This window comes from Phacochoerus africanus, chromosome 7 (genome assembly GCF_016906955.1).
Source record: "Phacochoerus africanus isolate WHEZ1 chromosome 7, ROS_Pafr_v1, whole genome shotgun sequence".
In the NCBI taxonomy this organism is placed as follows: Eukaryota; Metazoa; Chordata; class Mammalia; order Artiodactyla; family Suidae; genus Phacochoerus; species Phacochoerus africanus.
The window spans coordinates 19,227,713-19,247,278 of record NC_062550.1 but is presented as its reverse complement, the minus strand read 5'-3'; the positions used below and the strand labels follow the sequence as shown (position 1 = coordinate 19,247,278).

Sequence of the window (19,566 nt, the reverse complement as noted above, 5' to 3'; positions counted from 1 at the left end):
AATTCTAATAGTTCTTCATTCCCTTACTCACTTCCAACTTTCTCTTCCTCCAAAAAGCCCATGAATTCTGACCCCACGCAGACCTCATCACTCATTCTGACCCACTGGTCCCCAACTCTCTAATGCCCTTGATTTGCTTTCCATTGAATATGGACATCCCATATCAAGAAAGGGGGGGGGTTCCAGGAGGACAGTGCAGCGGTTCTAGACCTCCTCTCAGGGGTCATGAGCTCCTGAACACCCATGAGCTTCCTTTTCTGACTCTTCAGGAGCCTGCTAGGAACCTAAGATTCCGAAGTGACCCTGGTTTCTCAGAAATTTTTTTTTTCTTGAGCCCCGCTTTGAGTCACTCCTGTTCAGCACAGCTTACTAGTCAGCACACTGCGGTTGGCAGAAAATAATGGCCCCCATGGGATTTGCACATCTTAATCCCTGGAACTTGTGAATGTGTTACCTTACATGGCAGTGGGGAATTAAAGTTGTAGATGGAAACAGGATTGCTCATCAATGGACCTTCAAATCAGGAGATGATCTGGATTATCCAGTGGCCTCAGTGGACTCTCAAGGATAGAAGAGGGAGGCAGAAGAGTGGCAAGGGAGAATGAGGTTGATGACAAAAGCAAGGTCTGAGAGAGGCTATGTTGGTTGCTGTTTTGACTAAGGAGGAAGGGAACCATGAGCCAAGGAGAGCAGGCAGTCTCGCAAACCTGAAGAAGTTAAAGAAACAGATTCTCCCCTCGAGCCTCCAGAAAGAAGCAGAGCCCTGTCAACACTTTCATTTTTGCCCTCTGACTCTTGTGCTGGACCTCTGAACTACAGAACTCTGAGATCATCAGTTTGTGTTTGTTTTTCTTTTTTTTTTTTTTTGTCTTTTTGCCTTTGCTAAGGCCGCTCCTGCGACATACAGAGGTTCCCAGGCTAGGGGTCGAATCGGAGCTGTAGCTGCCAGCCTACACCACAGCCACAGCCACGCAGGATCCGAGCCTCGTCTGCGACCTACACCACAGCTCACGGCAACACCAGATCCTTAACCCACTGAGCAAGGCCGGGGATTGAACCCGCAACCTCATGGTTCCTAGTTGTATTCGTTAACCACTGCACCACAATGAGAACTCCTGTTCTTCTTTTTCTATTTTAGGCCTGCACCTGCGGCATATGGAAGTTCCTGCTGGACTAGAGATCAAATCAGAGCTGTAGCTGCTGGCCTACGCCACAGCCACAGCAATGCTGGATCCAAGTCACATCAGTGACCTACACCATAGCTTGCAGCAATGCTGGAGCTGTAATCCATGCAGCAAGGCTAGGGATCAAACCCGCATCCACACCAACACCATGTCGGGTTCTTAACCTGCTGAGCCACAATGGGAACTCCCCATATTGCTTTGAGCCACTAAATTTGTGGTCATTTGTTAGGGCAGCGATAGACACTAATACATTATGGCTTCCTAACTACCAAGACCAGAGCAAACTTGTTACTACCCTACAGGAAACAATCAACCACTCCATTATCTAAGGTTTGTTGCTGTTACCTAGCAGCAGGTTTAGAATGGACTCATTGCTTTTCTGTGCCCTAATCACCACTGTGGCTGGCTTGCCCTGCCTACCCTGACAAGGCAAACCATGAGCTAAGACAATTATCTCCAAGTTCGGAAGGAAGTAAACTTGTAGGCTTAATTGTCCCCCAGCCTGCCTCAATTCTCCACTTGGCAGGAATGCCCACACCTCTCCTGTAGAAGCTCCCCAGGTAAAGGGGATGCTCACATGTTCCCCAATTCCCACCCAGGAGGGGAACCCCTAGTTTGCACTGGGAGAGGCTGAGGAGGATGGATTGGACATTGCAATGCAGAGACAGGAGAAGCTGCTGTGGTTGATACTTTGTTCAATGACATTCAGCAAATATATACAGACTGCTTCCCATGAACTGACCATGACCCTCAGAAAAGTTAGCCACTCTCTACAGAGCCATTCATCCATTTGCTCAGCAAATTATTTACCAAGCGCCAACACATCCCATGGCCCCTGGGCACTAGCATTCAGTTCTCCTTCAGGAACTCTTTTTCAGATCCACTTTAAGACATGAAGTGTGACTCTCCTCCCATTTGCCAAGCTTCCCAATTATCACCCATTCGCCAGCGTTTGTTATTCTGAAGATTTCTGCAAAAGTTCCTATTGTGAGCAGGCCTGGTTCACATAAAAGTCTTGGTAATTGCCCGATTCACTTGCTCCCCCTCTGCCACTTGTACCCTCTCTGAACCTCCCTGCAGCTCCTGGTACCCCTTGGCTCAAGTGCTGATGGTTCTAACCTCATCAGCCTTTTCTTCTAGAGCTTCTTTGTGCTCGGTTCTGAAAGTGCTGGTAGGAGAATGTTAAAGCTACAAGATGTCCCTGGTGCCAGTCCCAACTAGGGGCTCTCCCTCAAGTTTTCTGATCTTCTGCTATTACTGCTCCTTTTAAGAGTAATGTAGAAAGTGACAGAACACTGTAAATCAACTATAATGGAAAAAATAAAAATCATTAAAAACAAACAAACAAACAAAAAAAAGAGCCCATGAGGGAGTTCCTGTCGTAGCCCAGCAGTTACAAACCTGACTAATATCCATGAGGACTTGGGTTTGATCCCCGGCCTCGCTCAGTGGGTTAAGGGTCCAGCGTTGCCGTGAGCCGTGGTGTAGGTTGCAGACTTGGCTCAGATCCCGCATTGCTGTGGCTGTGGTGTAGGCCAGCTGCAGCTCTGATTCAACCCCTAGCCTAGGAACTTCCATATGCCATGGGTGTGGCCCTAAAAAAGCCAAAAAAAAAAAAGAGATCACCGAAATTGCAATAACCACCTCCAGAAAACTCAACAGAATTCAGTAATGCATGCTTTCATTAACTCATTCTAAATTACACCAGCTGGGAGTTCCCGTCCTGGCTCAGTGGTTAATGAGCCCAACTAGGAACCATGAGGTTGCGGGTTTGATCCCTGGCCTTGCTCAGTGGCTTAAGGATCTGGCGTTACTGTGAGCTATGGTGTAGGTCACAGACGTGGCTCGGTTCCTGCATTGCTGTGGCTGTGGTGTAGGCCAGCAGCTATAGCTCTGATTCGACCCCTAGTCTGGGAACCTCCATATGCCATGGGTACGGCCTAAAAAGACAAGAAAAAGAAAAAAGACAAAAAAATAAATTATACCAGCTGATGCCTAGCTGGCCTCCTTCATTCCAGCTCTTCCCACTCTAATACATCCTTTGTACACCTGGCCACACTTATCTTCTCAAACATATAAGTGTTCAGACCCTGGTCGAGGTGTCAAAGACCCCAGCTACAGTACTGTACAGTGAAGGAGGGCACATTCTTTGGAGAGGGGCAGCTCTGCCACTTCGTAGAAGTTAATTAACCTCTCTACTTCTTGGTTTCCTCATTTGGAAAATAAGGATAAGCGCATGTAAATCTCAGGGCTACTGAGAGAAGTAAAGGCGCTAATGCATGGAAAGCACCTGGCACAGTACCTGGCATATGGCGAGCACTCCAAACGAGTTAATTTACATAACCAGCATCAAAGGGAGCTTTCGGGTTAGCAGCAGAGATGCACATGGAGATTCCACAAGTCAGGGGTGGAAGAAGTAATAGCACTTGGAGGGTATGTGAGCAGAAAAGACTGAGTGATAAATTCTGATAGTGATACGGAGCCAGACCTTAAAGATTAAAATGGAATATTCCAGGTACAGAGGAAGGGGAAAGTTTTCCAGCTGGAACACCTGAGTGGAGACAGCAGCACAGAAGGGAGAGCTTTTGTGTAATAAAGCAGTGGCTATCTGAGGTGCCGGTGCCACTTCTGACACAACCATGAGCTTCTTGGGGAGAGGTACACTGGCTTTGGATACAGGAGAGTCACTCATTAACTCAGCAATTGCACACCTATTTTATACCAGACACTGTGCTAGATGACAAAGTTTTCTGCTCAGTCTCTGCCCTCACGAAGCTTCTATTTGAAAAGATGATAAACAGGAAATCAAAAAAAAATACTTCAGTGGATACAAACAGAGATTATCATGCTAAGTGAAGTAAGACAAGAAGTACAAACACCACGTGAAATCATTTATATGTAGAATCTAAAATATGGCATAAATGAACCTATCGACAAAACAAACTCACAGACACTGGAGAACAGACTTGTGGTTGCAGGAAGTGGGGGGTGGGGCATGGAGGGAGTGCAGTGGACTGGAAGTTTGGGGTTAACAGATACAAACTATTACATTTGCAGTGGATAGATAAGAAGGTCCTACTGTACAGCACAGGGAATTATATCAAATCTCCTGGGACAGACCATGACAGAAAATAATATTTTAAAAAAAGAATGCAAAACAAGAACACTTCAGATAAGTAATATATACTATTAAGAAAATAAAGCAGGGAGTTCCCGTCATGGCACAGTGGTTAACGAATCCGACTAGGAACCATGAGGTTGCGGGTTCGGTCCCCGCCCTTGCTCAGTGGGTTAACAATCCGGCGTTGCCGTGAGCTGTGGTGTAGGTTGCAGACGCGGCTCGGATCCCGCGTTGCTGTGGCTCTGGCGTAGGCCAGTGGCTACAGCTCCGATTTGACCCCTAGCCTGGGAATCTCCATATGCCGTGGGAGCAGCCCAAGGAAATAGCAAAAAAAGACAAAAAAAGAAAATAAAGCAGAATCTATGAAAGAGAGAGAGTGACAGCAAAAGAAAGTCGCTCTGAGGCAATGACATCTGAGTTGAGTCACGAGAAGGCCTGAGTGGAAGAATGTCCATAGGAACGACAAGAACACAGCTCCCAAAGCATGAAGAAGCTGGTCATATTGAAAGAACAGAAAGAGAATCAGTGCAGGGGAACATGGTGAGAGAGTCCAAGAGAGGTCATCAGCGAGGGTAGCCAAGGCCCTGGTCACGTTGAAGCTTGGTAGGTCATGAATAGGAGTTTGGATTTCATTCCAAAATGTACTGGGAAGCCACTGAAGGGTTTCAATGATAGGATAGGATATGATCTGATCTGATCTGTGTTTTTAAAAGCTCACTCTAGCTGCCGTGTGGCAAGTGGACTGTAGAAAGAAGAGCAGGAAAGCAAGCAGAGGGAACTGCCAGCACAGTTAGTCCAAACCAGAGGAAACAGCCTAGATGGGATATTTAGATACGATGCCTGGAATCTCTGTTTAGATCAAGTTATACAATCTGCTCACTTTGCAAGGTCCGTCTCCCCTGCACACAGCCCAGTTGGCACATAGGAGGCTTAGCTGGTAATTTTCAATTGGCTGACTGTGTCTCCCCCACATCGCCCCACTTCCCTTCCTCCTTCTACCCTCACTTCTTTTCCTTACTATACCTCAAGTACCCACTTGACCACCACCTGACTCAGCCTTTATGAGGTCCTAATGTACCCTCTATCCTTTTCTCTCTCCTCACCCCACCATCCACAAAAGTTTCATGAACTAGATGTAAAGAGATAATTATTTTCTGTCCTACCCCAGAAGCACTCAGGACTTATCAGTTTCACAGAGCACTAACAGAAGCCTGGGGGTTATTGTGATCTTGGCAATACAAATGGAACACATTCTGCATGTTAAGGACACTGTCTCCTCATATTCGTTCCAGCCTGTTCTCCCCACTGCAGCCAGAGAGATCTTTCAGGAGGAAAATCTGGTCATGATCTCATTGGCTCTCATTCTCTCTCTGGCTTTCTTCTCTCCCCCTGCCCTCTCTCTATAGGTTATGATCCCAAAGTTCATCTCATACCATTCCCCTCATTGCTTCCTGTAGCTCCAGCCATACTGGACTTTGTTCAGGTCTTCAAACCAGATCTGCCCCCTCTGTTGTTCTTTGTCTCCAAGGCCTTTTGATCTCCCTCCTCCCTCAGCTGACACTTATTCTTGAGCTCTTTGCCCAAATTACCTCCCTTAGCAAAAATCTTCTCTGATATGAGACCAAAGCTGGAACGATAACACACAGTTCTGCATATCTTTTTTTCTAGGCATGCATCACAGTTTATAATAATACATTTATTTGTGTGATTGTTTCATTAAAAATGGTTATTCACACACACACTAAATAGCAAACTCCAACGGGGCAAGAACGTTGCCTATTTTTGCTCCTCACTGTGTCACAAACATAGACTGAGTTCAGTAGACCTTAGGAAGATTAGACAGGGAAAGATTTTTCCAAAGTCTTAGATATGGTTCCTCTTTTGATGGAGCAAGCAAAGAAGGAATGATGGACCTTCCAGTAGCAAACTATTATCCTAAATTAGAGAAGTGAGTCAGTATCTGATACCCATTTTGCTACAAACTCAAGAGTTTTCTCTACCTCTTTACAGAAAGCATCCTGACGTCAACATGGTACTTGTTTCAAGACCTGTCATCCTTCTGAGAAGGTCCATCATTCGCTTCGCAGCCCTTCACTTCGGATTTGACCTCCCTTCGATACCTCTTTCCAGAGCAGTAACTATATCATCACCTGATCCGCACGGGAAAGGGGGAGTGAGGATTGAATGAGCTACCACTCACATACTGGTTGCCACACAGTAAACATCATCATTTCGCAAAGCCCTTTCACAAACAGCACCTCAAAACCACCCTGTGAGGTAAGCAACGTAAATATCATTCCCATTTTACTTGATGGGGAAAATGCGGTTCAGAGAAGCAAGTGACTTACTCCAGGTCATAAAACCTGTGTGAAATAGATGCAGGATTTGAACCTACAGTCTCTGACACCTAGTCCACTGTTTTACCTTACATGAGCCACCCCTACAGTTGGGTTATCAGTTACTGAAACCTGGTTTCCTTGTTCCTCTAAATAAACACCTGTTCCTGACTCCTCAGCACCTCCCCCGGCCCCTTTCTACTTCCCCACCTAGAACTTGTCAGCTATCTATGCAATGGGATGAAGGAAGTCACAAAGCTGGCCACACAAACAGGGTTTGGTCCCAGACTCCAGTTTCTCCAGCTCTTCCTCTGAGCCCGTGAGGAAGCAGAAACCGTCAGAAATAAAAACACAAAGAGAAGAACCTGCCCCACCACAGCGAGGTTCCTGGCTACCCTCTCTCCCATGTTTCAGCAGGACACTGCAAGGCCTCTTTCCCAGCAACGAGGATCCGAGGAACAGAGGTCACCGGCCGCGGGCCGTCAGGGCTACTCAGTCGGCCGCGTAAGGGATGCGACAGTGATCCGCCGGCTCCCGGATTTGGCCCAAGGTCACCCTCTCGCAGCCCGGGCCCGATCCCCGACCGCCCCGAGCGCCCCCTGGTGTCTCGGGCTGGCCTCCCCTTGCCCTCAGGGAGTGGCCTGCGGAGCCCCGGCTCGGGGGCAGAGGAAAGCGGGTGGGCAGAGGATGAGGAGGCTGAGCCCCGGGGAGGGGCGGGAGGCGGGGCCCTACCTGATAGCTGAGGACGCCGTCCGGCTCGTTACTCCCAGCCGGCATGGCGGAGCCCAACTAGGTCTCGCCCGCCGGCTCCAGGTCGAGCGTTAGCAGCCCACGCGCTCTGGTCTGGTTTGAGCGGATCGCCCAAGCGGCGACCCCTACCCTGGAGCCAACGGTCAACCATCAACCGCCGCCGCCTCCATAGCCACCGGCCCGCGAGGGTTCGCCGCAGCCAATCAGCGCGCGGCCTGTGCGGCCAATCAGGGCGCGGAGCACAGGAGGACGCTGTCCGGCGGTACCCTGGGCTACCAGGAGGAGGGGGGAGCCTGGGGAGCCCACAGCTCCGGGGCCTGGTTGCCTTGGAAACCTTCTCCCTCCCTTCAGGGGCCTCTGGGCTTGAAGGTCTCTCCAACTGCTTGCTACCAATCGAAAATCTCGTGCTTCCATCTGCGGATGCACCTGACCCTTGAAAACTGAGGAAGTGTCGGGTTTGTCTATTGTGATTCTATTTCTCGGGTTATGATTTTTAAACTCTGGAGAACCATCCCTTGGGGTCGCACAAGGAAGCAACCGAGGATGAGGAGGAGGGGCCTTCTAAAATTACTTGTTAATCCTCGAGCTAGTGGCCAGATTAAAGAACATTAAAGGGAAGCAGTCAGGGAGTGATCAGACCCCTTCCATGGACTCACTATGATTTAGATCTTCTCCCTGGGCTCCAGGTTGGCAGTGAAAAACACAGAGTTGAGCTAAGGATGATTGTTGAAATAATTACACAAAAATGTTTCCAACTGTTACAAGAAATGTTCTAGGGCAAATTATTTAACAGAAGACCTACTGATCTAAGGCAACTTTAGAAAACCATGAGTAACACATTCAATCTGATTTGGGTTTTTAAAAAAAGAGAGGCTGGCCGTAATCCAACCAAACCTCTGGCTCCAAAAGGAGGAAGAGGGTCTTTTGTTTTATGTCCACCATCACATCAGACCATAAGCCAGTCCACACTATTAAAAGAAAAAGAGCAATTGCAAATAATTCTCAGCCTCCAAAGAACCTACACTTGGGGAACGTAATCTGGTGCATGTTAAAGTTGCAAAACCTGCCTACCCCTCCTTGCATTGGCCCTGAAATTTGAAACAAGGTTGTGCTTCAGTGTCCCTGAGGCAGAACCATATTTCTGATCTCTGGTTCAAGGCCTTGGTCCCATTTCTGAGTCTTAGTGTTCATTGCCACAGCCTCTATTGCTCTCCTTACTAATCCTGTCCCTTGAGTCTGGAATTCACTCCCATTTTTGCCCATCAAAATCTTAATCATCCTTCGAAGTCAGTCTCAAAGGCTACTTCTTCCAAGAAGCCTTTCTCTACTCCACTCTCCCCTACACCCCTAAGAGATGTTATCACTCCCTCCTCTGAATCCTGGTAGCACTTTGTACTTTTCTTTTTTTTTGTCTTTTTGTCTTTTGTTGTTGTGGCATATGGAGGTTCCCAGGCTAGGGGTCTAATCGGAGCTGTAGCCACCGGCCTACGCCAGAGCCACAGCAACGCGGGATCCGAGCTGCGTCTGCAACCTACACCACAGCTCACGGCAACGCCGGATCATCAACCCACTGAGCAAGGGCAGGGACTGAACCCGCAACCTCATGGTTCCTAGTCGGATTCATTAACCACTGCGCCACGACGGGAACTCCCCTTTGTACTTTTCTTATAGCAGTTACCATGCTGTGGTTACATGCTTTAATTATATGTTGACTTCAGCTTACTATAATATAGTAAGTTTTTGAAGGCAATAATTATTTTTCTTATGCCCTTCTATATACTCCACAGAGCCTCAAAGAATGCTGGGCACATAGAACATAGTCATAAATATATGTTACATAAGTATATGTAAGTTATATAAGTATATAAAAACTTATACATAATTTATAAACACATAAGTGAATATATGTGCTCTTAATTCAGTCTAACCAAAAACATATTGAACACTTACTAACCACAAGCCAAAATGGCACTTGAGATGCATGGAAATCTACAATAAAATACACATCTCCAAAGGGCTTAGAGTCTATAATCAGGGGAAAAGGATATACGTTAATATGATGACAAGATAATAGAACATAAAACAAGAGCCATATGAGTAGTACAGACAATAAAGATTATAAAAATTCAGAAGAGAAAATAAGGAGTTCCTGCTGTGATGGCAGTGGGTTAAGGATCCACTGTTGCTGCAGCTGTGGTGTAGGTCACAGTTGTGGCTCAAATTCAGTCCCTGGCCTGGGAACTTCTATATGCCTTGGGTGCAACCGAAAAAGAGAAAGAAAAAAAAATTCAGAAGAAAAAATAAACTTTATGACTTGGGACACTTACGGAATATGATACAGAAGACATAGTTTTGGGCTAAATCCAAAGATAGTCAAGGGAGTTCCTATCCTGGCTCAGCGGAAACGAGTCTGACTAGCATCCATGAGGATGCAGGTTCAGTCCCTGACCTTGCTCAGTAGATTAAGGATCTGGCATTGCCATGAGCTCTGGTGTAGGTTGCAGATGAGGCTCGGATCTGGCATTGCTGTGGCTGTGGCGTAGGCTGGCAGCTGTAGCTCCGATTCGACCCCTAGCCTGGGAACCTCCATATGCTGCAGGTGTGGCCCTGAAAAGCAAAAAAAAAAAAAAAAAAAAAAGTCAAGCCACGGTAAGGAAAGCAGACATCTCAGGTCTTGCACAAAGACTTATCAAAAGGAATGCACATGACCCATTCAGGGGAGCCATGATTTAAACCAAAACAGAAAGTTACAGAAAAGAGCAGTAACAAGCAAAAATTGTAGTAAAGAACAACTATGGCCAGGTTATGGAGAACCAGCCAATAAATTCACTCTCTATTTTCTCACTTGATAGAAAGCAGGACACTACTGAAACTTTAGAAGAACACTTCTATGCACCAGGACCTGGGTTTAGTGGTGTAATGCAGAGTGTCACTGAATATTCCTAAAACTCCATTACGTCTCCATTTCACTGGTAAGAAAACCGAGGCTCAGAGAAGCTTAGCAGCTTTCTCAAGGTCAGGCAGTCATTAAGCTTAGATTAGATCATTTATTAAGTCAGAACATATTTACTGAGAATCAGTGTGTTCAGCATTGGGTGTTAGGGAAACAGCAATAAGACAAACAGAGTCTGTCCTCCTGAGCCTTACTATCTAGTGTGGAGACAATAAGCAAGCAAATAAGACCATCACAGGTTATGAGAGCTGCTGAGAAGTAAATTGCAAAGTTATGCAATAGAATAACAGGCATTGGGGGTGGGGAGAGCTGCTTTAGACGAGGTGGTCAGGGAGGGCTTCTCTGAGGAGGTGAGGAGACGCTCATCTGATGAGATGAGTCGAGGATGAATCTGTCTGATTCCAGGGTTCTTGGCCACTACGCAACCCTGTCCTATCATAACTACTACCGTTGCCCAAATCTGCCCCTGGGAGCGAGATGAGTTAGAGGGTGGAACCCGAGGCAGAGGATCCTTGAGACGGACGGGCACCGTGGTAATTCAGGAGGGACTAAGGATGGCAACCAAAGGGAAGGTGTGCCCCCCACTCCACAGAAAGCCGTTCCCAGGGTGCTCTCAGAGGAGTGGGTATGAGTGGGCTGGGCAGGGACAGGAACAAGGAGATAGAGTTCCAGCGGAGCTCCAATGGGTCTGATTTTCCTTCAGCTGAAATGTGGGAAAAGGCAGTGCCTCTGGCCCTTGACTTCAGGGTCGAGAGCCCCATCTTCTGGTCTATTGTGCAAATGACAAAAGGAACTAGGCCACAGAGGCAGCCTCTGAGGCTAGCCTGAGGCACCAGTTATCTGGGGTGCTGCAGAGACAGGCTTTCCCCTCACATGCAGGGCTGTTTTGGTCTCTCCTTCCCAAAGGAGGCTGGCTCCCTTGGTTCCAGGCTCCGGGCTCCCAGCCCCTACTTCTCCCTACACTGCTTGGAAGAGTGCAAATGTGCAGCTCTCACCTGGCCAGCAAACAGGAGCTGGAGTTAGCCGGAAGGAGGATATTCCACCACGGACTCCACTTCACGCTAAAGAAAGCGGTGGGGGAAAAAACCAGCAGAACAGAACTCACAACTTTCTGAGGCCTGCACAGGTGGCTTGGCCTAGAAGGAGACATAAAATGGACATGTAAGGAGTTCCTATTATGGCTCAGCAGGTTAAGAATCCAACTAGTGTCCATGAGAACACAGGTTCGATCCCTGACCTCGCTCAGTGGGCTAGGGATCCAGCGTTGCCATGAGCTGTGGTGTAGGTGGAAGATGTGGCTCAGATCTAGCATGACTGTGGCTGTGGTATAGGCTGGCAGCTGCAGCTCCAATTTGATCCCTAGCCTGGGAACTTCCATATACCACAGGTTTGACCCTAAAAAGGAAAAAAAAATGGACAGGAAAATGTGAAATATGGGTGGAGAAAGAGACCACACACACACACACACACACACACACACACACACAAAGCAAGGAGGCATGCTACATGGTTGACCTCAATTCTTTTTTTTTTTTTTTTTGCCCATTTTGGGGCCGCTCCCGCGGCATATGGAGGTTCCCAAGCTAGGGATCTCATCGGAGCTGTAACTGCCTGCCTACGCCAGAGCCACAGCAACACCGGATCCTAGCCGCGTCTGCAAACTACATCACAGCTCACCGCCGCAACGCCAGATCATTAACCCACTGAGAGAGGCTGGGGATCGAACCCGCAACCTCATCCAATTCCTAGTTGGATTCTTTAACCACTGAGCCACGACGGGAACTCCCCGGTTGACTTCAGTTCTTGAAACAACTCTATGATGTAGGTTCTACCATCCCATTTTATAGATGAGACAACTGAAAACTGAGGCTTAGAGATGTAACCTGCCCCGTTCACACAGCCGGCACAGTTAATAAATGGAGACATTGAGCTCTGAGGTCAATAGTATCTGACAGCAGCGTGCACACATTTAACTGCCTACTGCCTCCCATGGGGCTGCCTGGAGCCTTTGTCCTTCTCTAACTTTTATAGGTTCTATCCTTTCTTCGTGGTCTCCAAATGTTTGTTTTTTGTCTTGTGTTTTTGTTTTGTCTCTAGATCCTTCCCTTCTCTAAGACCAGTGGTTCTTCAACTTTGAAGGGAGAGGGTAGGTCTTGAACCCCTCCCAGGACATGATAAAAATCTGTGGGACTCTTTTCAGGTAAGTAGACAAAGCCCCCAATTTTCCATATCATTGTAAGGATATTTTCACAGCCTGCCCAGCGAAGCACAAGACACCTAACATATACTGTTTTAAAATATTGGCTGGAAAACATTGAAATTCTCTGATTCAGAGACAAAAAGATAAAAACACGAAACACTCAAAAGGTCTGAGAAAAACGTTCTCACATAATTGCAGTCATTTTTTTCCATCAAAAGCATCTTAACTTCTCCATCAACCTAACCATACTTCTTGCTCTGTTTAAATTGTCAAAAGAGCCACCAGGGCAAGAGGGTCTGGTCTTTACTTGCCATTAGGTAGCTTCCAATTCCCAGCTGCATCTCATGCCTGATTTTGTTTCTCCTCCTTCCTCTTAATTATACATCTAAACCCAAGGAAATGTTGGAGGAGAAGACATCAGGATCCAAGGAAACACTTAATTAGAGCTTGTTGCGCTGTCGTCTGGGAGCATTTCCTGTGAAGGGAGAGGGGAACGGAGAGAGGCATTGTTCACTGTCAAGGTAAAAGGGTGATGCAGGTGCATGGTACTCTTTGAGCCCTTGCCAAGTCACAGCATCTCTAAAGAGACGACAGAATGTGATTGTCTTTGTTCACAGCATGCTGCCAGCCTGGGACACTGCACATCACAGGGAAGAACCATACAGCACCACAAAAACTGACTATCGACTGGGAAAAATCCCTTCCCATCCATGCGTCATCAGCATCACCCTTAGAAATTGCCCTATACAGGAGTTCCTATTGTGGCTCAGTAGGTTAAAAACCCGACATAGTGTCTGTGAGGATGCAGGTTCTATCCCTGGCCTTACTCTGGGTTAAGGATCTGGCGTTGCCACAAGCTGAGATGTGGGTCGCAGATGCAGCTTGTATCTGGCGTTGCTGTGGCTGTGGCGTAGGCTGGCAGCTGCAGCTCTGATTTGAGCCCCTAGCTCAGGAACTTCCATATGCTGCAGGTACAGACGTAAAAAGAAAAAAAAAAAAAAAGAAATTGCTTATACTGTACTCATGTACACCTTACTCCAGACTAAGCAAGGCTCTAGGAGATAGAACCCAGGTAAAATGGCAAAAACCAACTTTCTGCTTTCTCTGGAATCAAATTGAGACATTCAGACAGAAAGAGGTATGGGAAAGAACTTACAGAGGGATCAGAGGAAAGAAGCTTTGGGACTTCCGGATCTAGATAGGAAATCCTTCAGGATTTGGGGAGAAACAGGTGTTAACCAAGAACCACTTGCCAAGTCCTTGATATCAGGTTTGAACACATTTGTATTCATTAAATACATTTATTTCATCTGTTTCTAACCAACATAGCTCAGCTTAGAACTCAGGTCTGTTTGCATGGTTTCGCTCCACATCTTATCTATTTGGGGATAAGACCTCTTGAGCTGGTTATACTAACTATGGAAGTTTTATTCACTTTTAGCCAGTAGACCTAGGATATCCTGAAGGTAGCAGCAAATTCCCTACCTTGCGTCTGTATAATTCTATATACCCCACTCCTTAAAAATCACCTTATCTCATTTCTCTCCAATGGGTCTGTAAATGTACACAGAATATTTCACAGACTAGAAAGCTGAAATATGCCTAGAATGGGGACTTGTTCAAGCCAGTTAATAGCAGAGCTGGATCAAGAACCACTCATGCGGCGTTCCTGTCGTGGCTCAGTGGTTAAAGAATCCGACTAGGAACCATGAGGTTGCGGGTTTGATCCCTGGCCTCCCTCAGTGGGTTAAGGATCCGGCATTGCAGTGAGCTGTGGTGTAGATTGCAGATGCGGCTCGGATCCCACATTGCTGTGGCTCTGACATAGGCAGGCAGCTACAGCTCTGATTAGACCCCTAGCTTGGGAACCTCCATATGCCGTGGGAGCGGCCCTAGAAAAGACCAAAAAAAAAAAAGAACCACTCATGCTTTTCACTTTATTGGGTGGATTCCTAGAAATATATTTCCCTCCAGCTGCTTCCTGCATAAAAGTGAATTGGCTTCCATTGCACAGTGAATTGTGAATCTCCTTCAGGGCTGACATGAACTCCCTGCAGTAGAAACCGAGGGCTTCTCCTCTGTTACCGTTTCCCATCAGATTATAGTTTCATATAATTTCCACTTTGGCAGGTTCCAGTGATACCCATTCATTAGTTTACCAAACAAACTTTCATGAAGTTCTGAAGATAACTATTACTGCTTCTTATCTCAAGAAGCACTTTATCTGACATAGGTATCAATTCAATCCAAGCTACTCTCACTCCCAGTAAAACACCCCTTGAGGCCTTTTATTTTGCAGTTAATAAAAAAGAGACCCACTCAGACATTTGGGCTGGGGCAAAAGGGAATGGATATAGAATTTGAATGTATTTTATGGATGTATCTTTTTCCACCTCTAGTCTTTTGTTCCAAAAGGCCAGGCTCCTTTTTGAAGATGGCTGAGTTTCTCTGGTCCTTTCTTACAAAATATAAGAAAAAATATTTGCTATAGTTACCAAGAACAACCAGGGCTATGAGATGGTCCGTCAAGGAGTAGCAAAGAAAAAAAAAAAAATCCAGCCTTGAAACAGATATAGGAACAGTCAACTTTGTTTAGGATAGGCAAAATGAACAAGGGCCATTACAATTCGATTATAACCAGTAGGTGTGACAGGGTCTCTCCAGAACTTCATGTCCCTGTCCTCTAAGAATTGTCGGAAGAGACGGAAAAGCCCTATATACCGACACCATATACAAAAATAAATTCAAAGTGGTTTAAAGACCTAAATGTAAGACTGGATACTATAAAACTCCTAGAGGAAAACATAGGCAGAACACTCTTTGATGTAAACCGCAACAATATTTTTGGACCCATCTCCTAGAGCAATGGAAATAAAAGCAAAAATAAACAAATGAGACCCAATTAAATGTAAAAGCTTTTTGCCCAGCAAAGGAAATCTTAAACAACATGAAAAGACACCTATGGAATGGGAGAAAATATTTGCAAATGATGTGACCAACAAGGGATTAATTTCCAAAATATATAAACAGCTCTCACAGCTCAATATCAAAAAGAACAAACAACCCAACTGAAAAATGGGCAGAAAATTTAAGCAGACATTTCTCCAAAGAATACAGACTAAGAGGCACGTGAAAAGATGTTCCATATCGCTGATTACTAGAGAAATGCAAATCAAAGCTACAATGAGGTATCACCTCACACCAGTCAGAATGGCCATCATCTAAAAGTTTACAAACAATAAATGCTGGAGAGGCTGTGGAGAAAAGGGGACCCTCTTATATTGTTGGTGGTAATATAAGCTGGTGCAGCCACTGTGGAGAACAGTGTGTGCGTTCCTTAAAAAACTAAAATACTGAGTTCCTGTTGTGGCTCAGCAGGTTATGAACCAGGCTAATATCCATGAGGATGAGGTTTCAATCTCTAGCCTCCATCAGTGGCTTAAAGATTTGGCATTGCCATGAGCTGCAGTGAGCTGTGATGTAGGTTGCAGACTCGGCTTGTATCCCGAATTGCCATGGCTGTGGCGTAGGCCGGAAGCTGCAGCTCCAATTCAACCCCTGAGAACTTCCATATGCTGCAGGTATGGCCCTAAAAAGAAAAAAAAAAAGTAAATCAACTACATTTTAACTAAAGTAATAAAAATAATTCTGGTCAAGACCCACTTAAAAAAAAAAAAATGGGTGTTCCCTGTTGGCTCAGTAGGTTAAGGATCTGGCATTGTCACTGCTATGGCTTGGGTCACTGCAATGGCTTGGGTCACTGCATTGGTGTCCTGGCCCAGGAACCTCTGCATGCTGTGGGTGAAGCAAAAAAAAAAAAAATTGGTGCCAGCTTTGTTTTGGTTAGAGTCACCCCTAAATGCATCCGAGCTTGAATATATTCATCTTTTTAGTGGAGGGTATTTCTTTAAAATCTTTCTGTCTTTCCTCCCACCACCCATGGTTTGGATTTTCTATCTCTTCTAGCAATTTTTTTTTTTGAGTATTTGTCATTTAATTGAGTTTTTCAGTTACACAGAATTGAGCACATTTTCTTTGCATCAATGAGCTTATTTACATCATTTCTTATTTTTCACATTTACACTTTTCCCTGCATCCTCATGGATACTAGTGGGGTTCGTTACACTGAACCATGATGGGAACCCTCGCCAGCACCATTCTTTTTTATCTTTTTTTTTTTTTGTCTTTGTCTATTTAGGGCTGCACCTGCGGCATATGGAGGTTCCCAGGCTAGGGGTCGAGTCAGAGTTGTAGCTGCCGGCCTGTGCTACAGCCACAACAATGCCAGACTGAGCCGCGTCTGCAACCTACACCACAGCTCATGGCAACACTGGATCCTTAACCCACTGAGCAAGGCCAGGGATCGAACCCTAAACCTCATGGTTCCTAGTCAGATTCGTTTCTACTGCACCACAATGGGAACTCTCCACCGGCACCATTGTTAACGGGAAAACAATCAAAGTATTTCCAGTAAAGTCAGGAACTAGTTAAAGATGACCCCAATCAGCACTACTACATAATGGGCAGGGCAGGGATTAGCCAATGAAAGTGACACCAGAAAAAAACAAAACCGATAACAATCAGAAAGGAACAGACTAAATTATATCCTTGGAAACCTGGAAAACCTAAGAGAATCAACTAAAAACTATTGCAAACAAAAGACAGTTCAGAAGAGTGGCTGGGCACAAGGTTATGCAAAAATGAATAGTTTCCTATAACATAAAACTCAACTGATTAGATAATAGAATGAGAGAAAAGATTCCAATTCCACTAATAAACCAAGAGATGAAAAGATTGAGCAAACAAGTAATATGGAAGAACTAGATGAAAACGTCAACTGAGTGGCAGAAAAGAAGCCTTGGGTAAATCAAAAGACACATGCTGTGTCTGGTAGGAAAAACTCAAGTTTATTAAAGTCGTTAATCTTCCTTCCATTCATCCATAAATTTCAGGACATCACAATAAAACTACCTTTTTTTTTTTTTTTTGTGGACAGTCAAAAAATCCAGGAACGCCCTGGGAGGCGGAAAACAAAAAAATTAAAAAAAAAAAAAAAACAACTGGCTCTCTAGTTCGATTCCTTCCTCACTCCTTATCTCTTCTGAAGGAAAATGCTCGAGAGCCTCTTTCCCTGAAGAACGGCCATGAAAGAGCCCCCAAAGGGCTCCCTTAACGGGGATTCAACTCTACAACCACCTCCAGATCCAACCTCACGGCAGAGTGGCAGACCCTCCCCCTGCTCCCTGTGGCCCACACCTTCCTGTAGCCACAACCCCTGCAGCCTTGGGACTGCAAGCAGAAAGATGTAAACACTGTGTTCCCGGGATGTCACCCCTGAGTGGCACGTCAGAGCCCTGGAAGGCGCCACTCAGAGAGATGCTATTGTGGGTTAAATTGTGCCCCAACCCCCAAAACACCAAAAAGATATGTTGAAGTCCTAAACCCTCCCCCCGGCTCCACCCGCCCCGCCCCAGGTATCTCAGAATGTGACTTTATTTGGCAACAGGTGATCACTGCAAATGTACTTAATGAAGATGAGGTTACCCTGGAGTAGAGGTGGCCCCTAATCCAATATGACAGGTGTCCTTATAAAGTGATGGCCAGGTGAAGACACGGAGAGACACAGGGAGGACACCACATGAAGACATGTGTCTCCAGTCCAGGGGATGACAAGGATGGATGGCAAACCACCAGAAGCTAGGAGGAGGCAAGGCAGGGGGAGTTCCCCTACAGGTTTTAGAGGAAGCATGGCCTGCAGATTTCTCCAGAACCTAAGACAATACATTTCTGTTTTTTTGCTTTTTTTTTTTTTTTTTTTTGCTTTTCAGGGCCTTACCGGCGGCACATGGAGGTTCCCAGGCTAGGGGTCTAATTGGAGCTACAGCTGCTGGCCTACACCACAGCCACAGCAACACAGAATCTGAGCCTCATCTGCAATCTACACCACAGCTCATGGCAACGCCGGATCCTTAACCCACTTATGGAGGCCAGGGATTGAACCCGCAACCTTGTGGTTCCTAGTCAGATTCGCTTCCACTGCATCATGACAGGAACTCCTTTTTTTTTTTTTTTTTTTTTTCCCTGACAATACATTTCTGATTGAAGCCACCCAGTGTGTGGTACTCTGCCACAGCAGCCATAGGCAACAAACCCAAATGTCTCCAGTTAGAATCTCTGCACTCCTTATCACCAGGGCAGGAGGCTGAGCGTCCACTGGATGTGGCCTGGTGCAAAAAGCAATAGAGTTTCAAACAGGGAATTCTGACTGATTGGGCCAGCCAGGAGTGCAAGGATCCCATGCTTGAGAGACACACTCCTGGGGCAAGAAATCACTCCAGCATCCTCATCCTTTCATTTGCCTCCAACTTTACCCGACTCTGCCCTGAGGACGGCTGGCCAGGGCTGGCCCCTCCTCCTTAACGTTGGCCCCTTTCTGCAATGAGTCTGCCGAGCCGGGCCCAACCTGGCTCTGATGTTACTCAACACTAGTAACCTCAGGGATCCCGGGGAAAGTAGAGCCTCAGAGGGCCCCAGGCTAAACTTCTGGATCTGACATGGCAGGCCGAGGGACCTGGGGCACTGAATTCTGGGGACCTGTTATTTGCATTCCAAAGAGTGGGGGTCGGAGTTCCCGTCGTGGCGCAGGGGTTAACAAATCCGACTAGGAACCACGAGGTTGCAGGTTCGATCCCTGCCCTTGCTCAGTGGGTTAACGATCCGGTGTTGCCTTGAGCTGTGGTATAGGTCGCAGACGCGGCTTGGATCTGGCATTGCTGTGGCTGTGGTGTAGGCCAGCGGCCACAGCTCCGATTGGACCCCTAGCCTGGGAACCTCCATATGCTGCGGGAGAGGCCTAAGAAATGGCAAAAAGACAAAAAAAAAAAAGAGTGGGGGGTCACCCAGGTCACACATAGGCCCCTCCCTCTACCTGCATCTCTCTCCCTTGTCCACCTGGCAAACTTCTACCTACTCTTTTCACACCAGGTCACCGCACCTCCTCCTCCAGCAGGGAAGTCAATCAC

The 19,566-nt window shown here is 46.4% G+C and overlaps 1 protein-coding gene across 3 annotated transcripts in view; it reads right to left on the bottom strand.

Annotated features, from left to right (window-relative positions):
• SLC4A8 (solute carrier family 4 member 8) overlaps positions 1–7,578 on the bottom strand; it is a 79,026-nt gene extending 71,448 nt beyond the window's left edge. For all 3 annotated transcript variants that reach the window (XM_047786656.1, XM_047786657.1, XM_047786658.1), the window contains exon 1: positions 7,374–7,578. In XM_047786656.1, the coding sequence (XP_047642612.1) occupies positions 7,374–7,418 (45 nt within the window). In that variant the 5' untranslated portion in view covers positions 7,419–7,578. The remainder of the gene's footprint in view (positions 1–7,373) is intronic.
• Between the last annotated feature and the right edge of the window lie 11,988 nt (positions 7,579–19,566).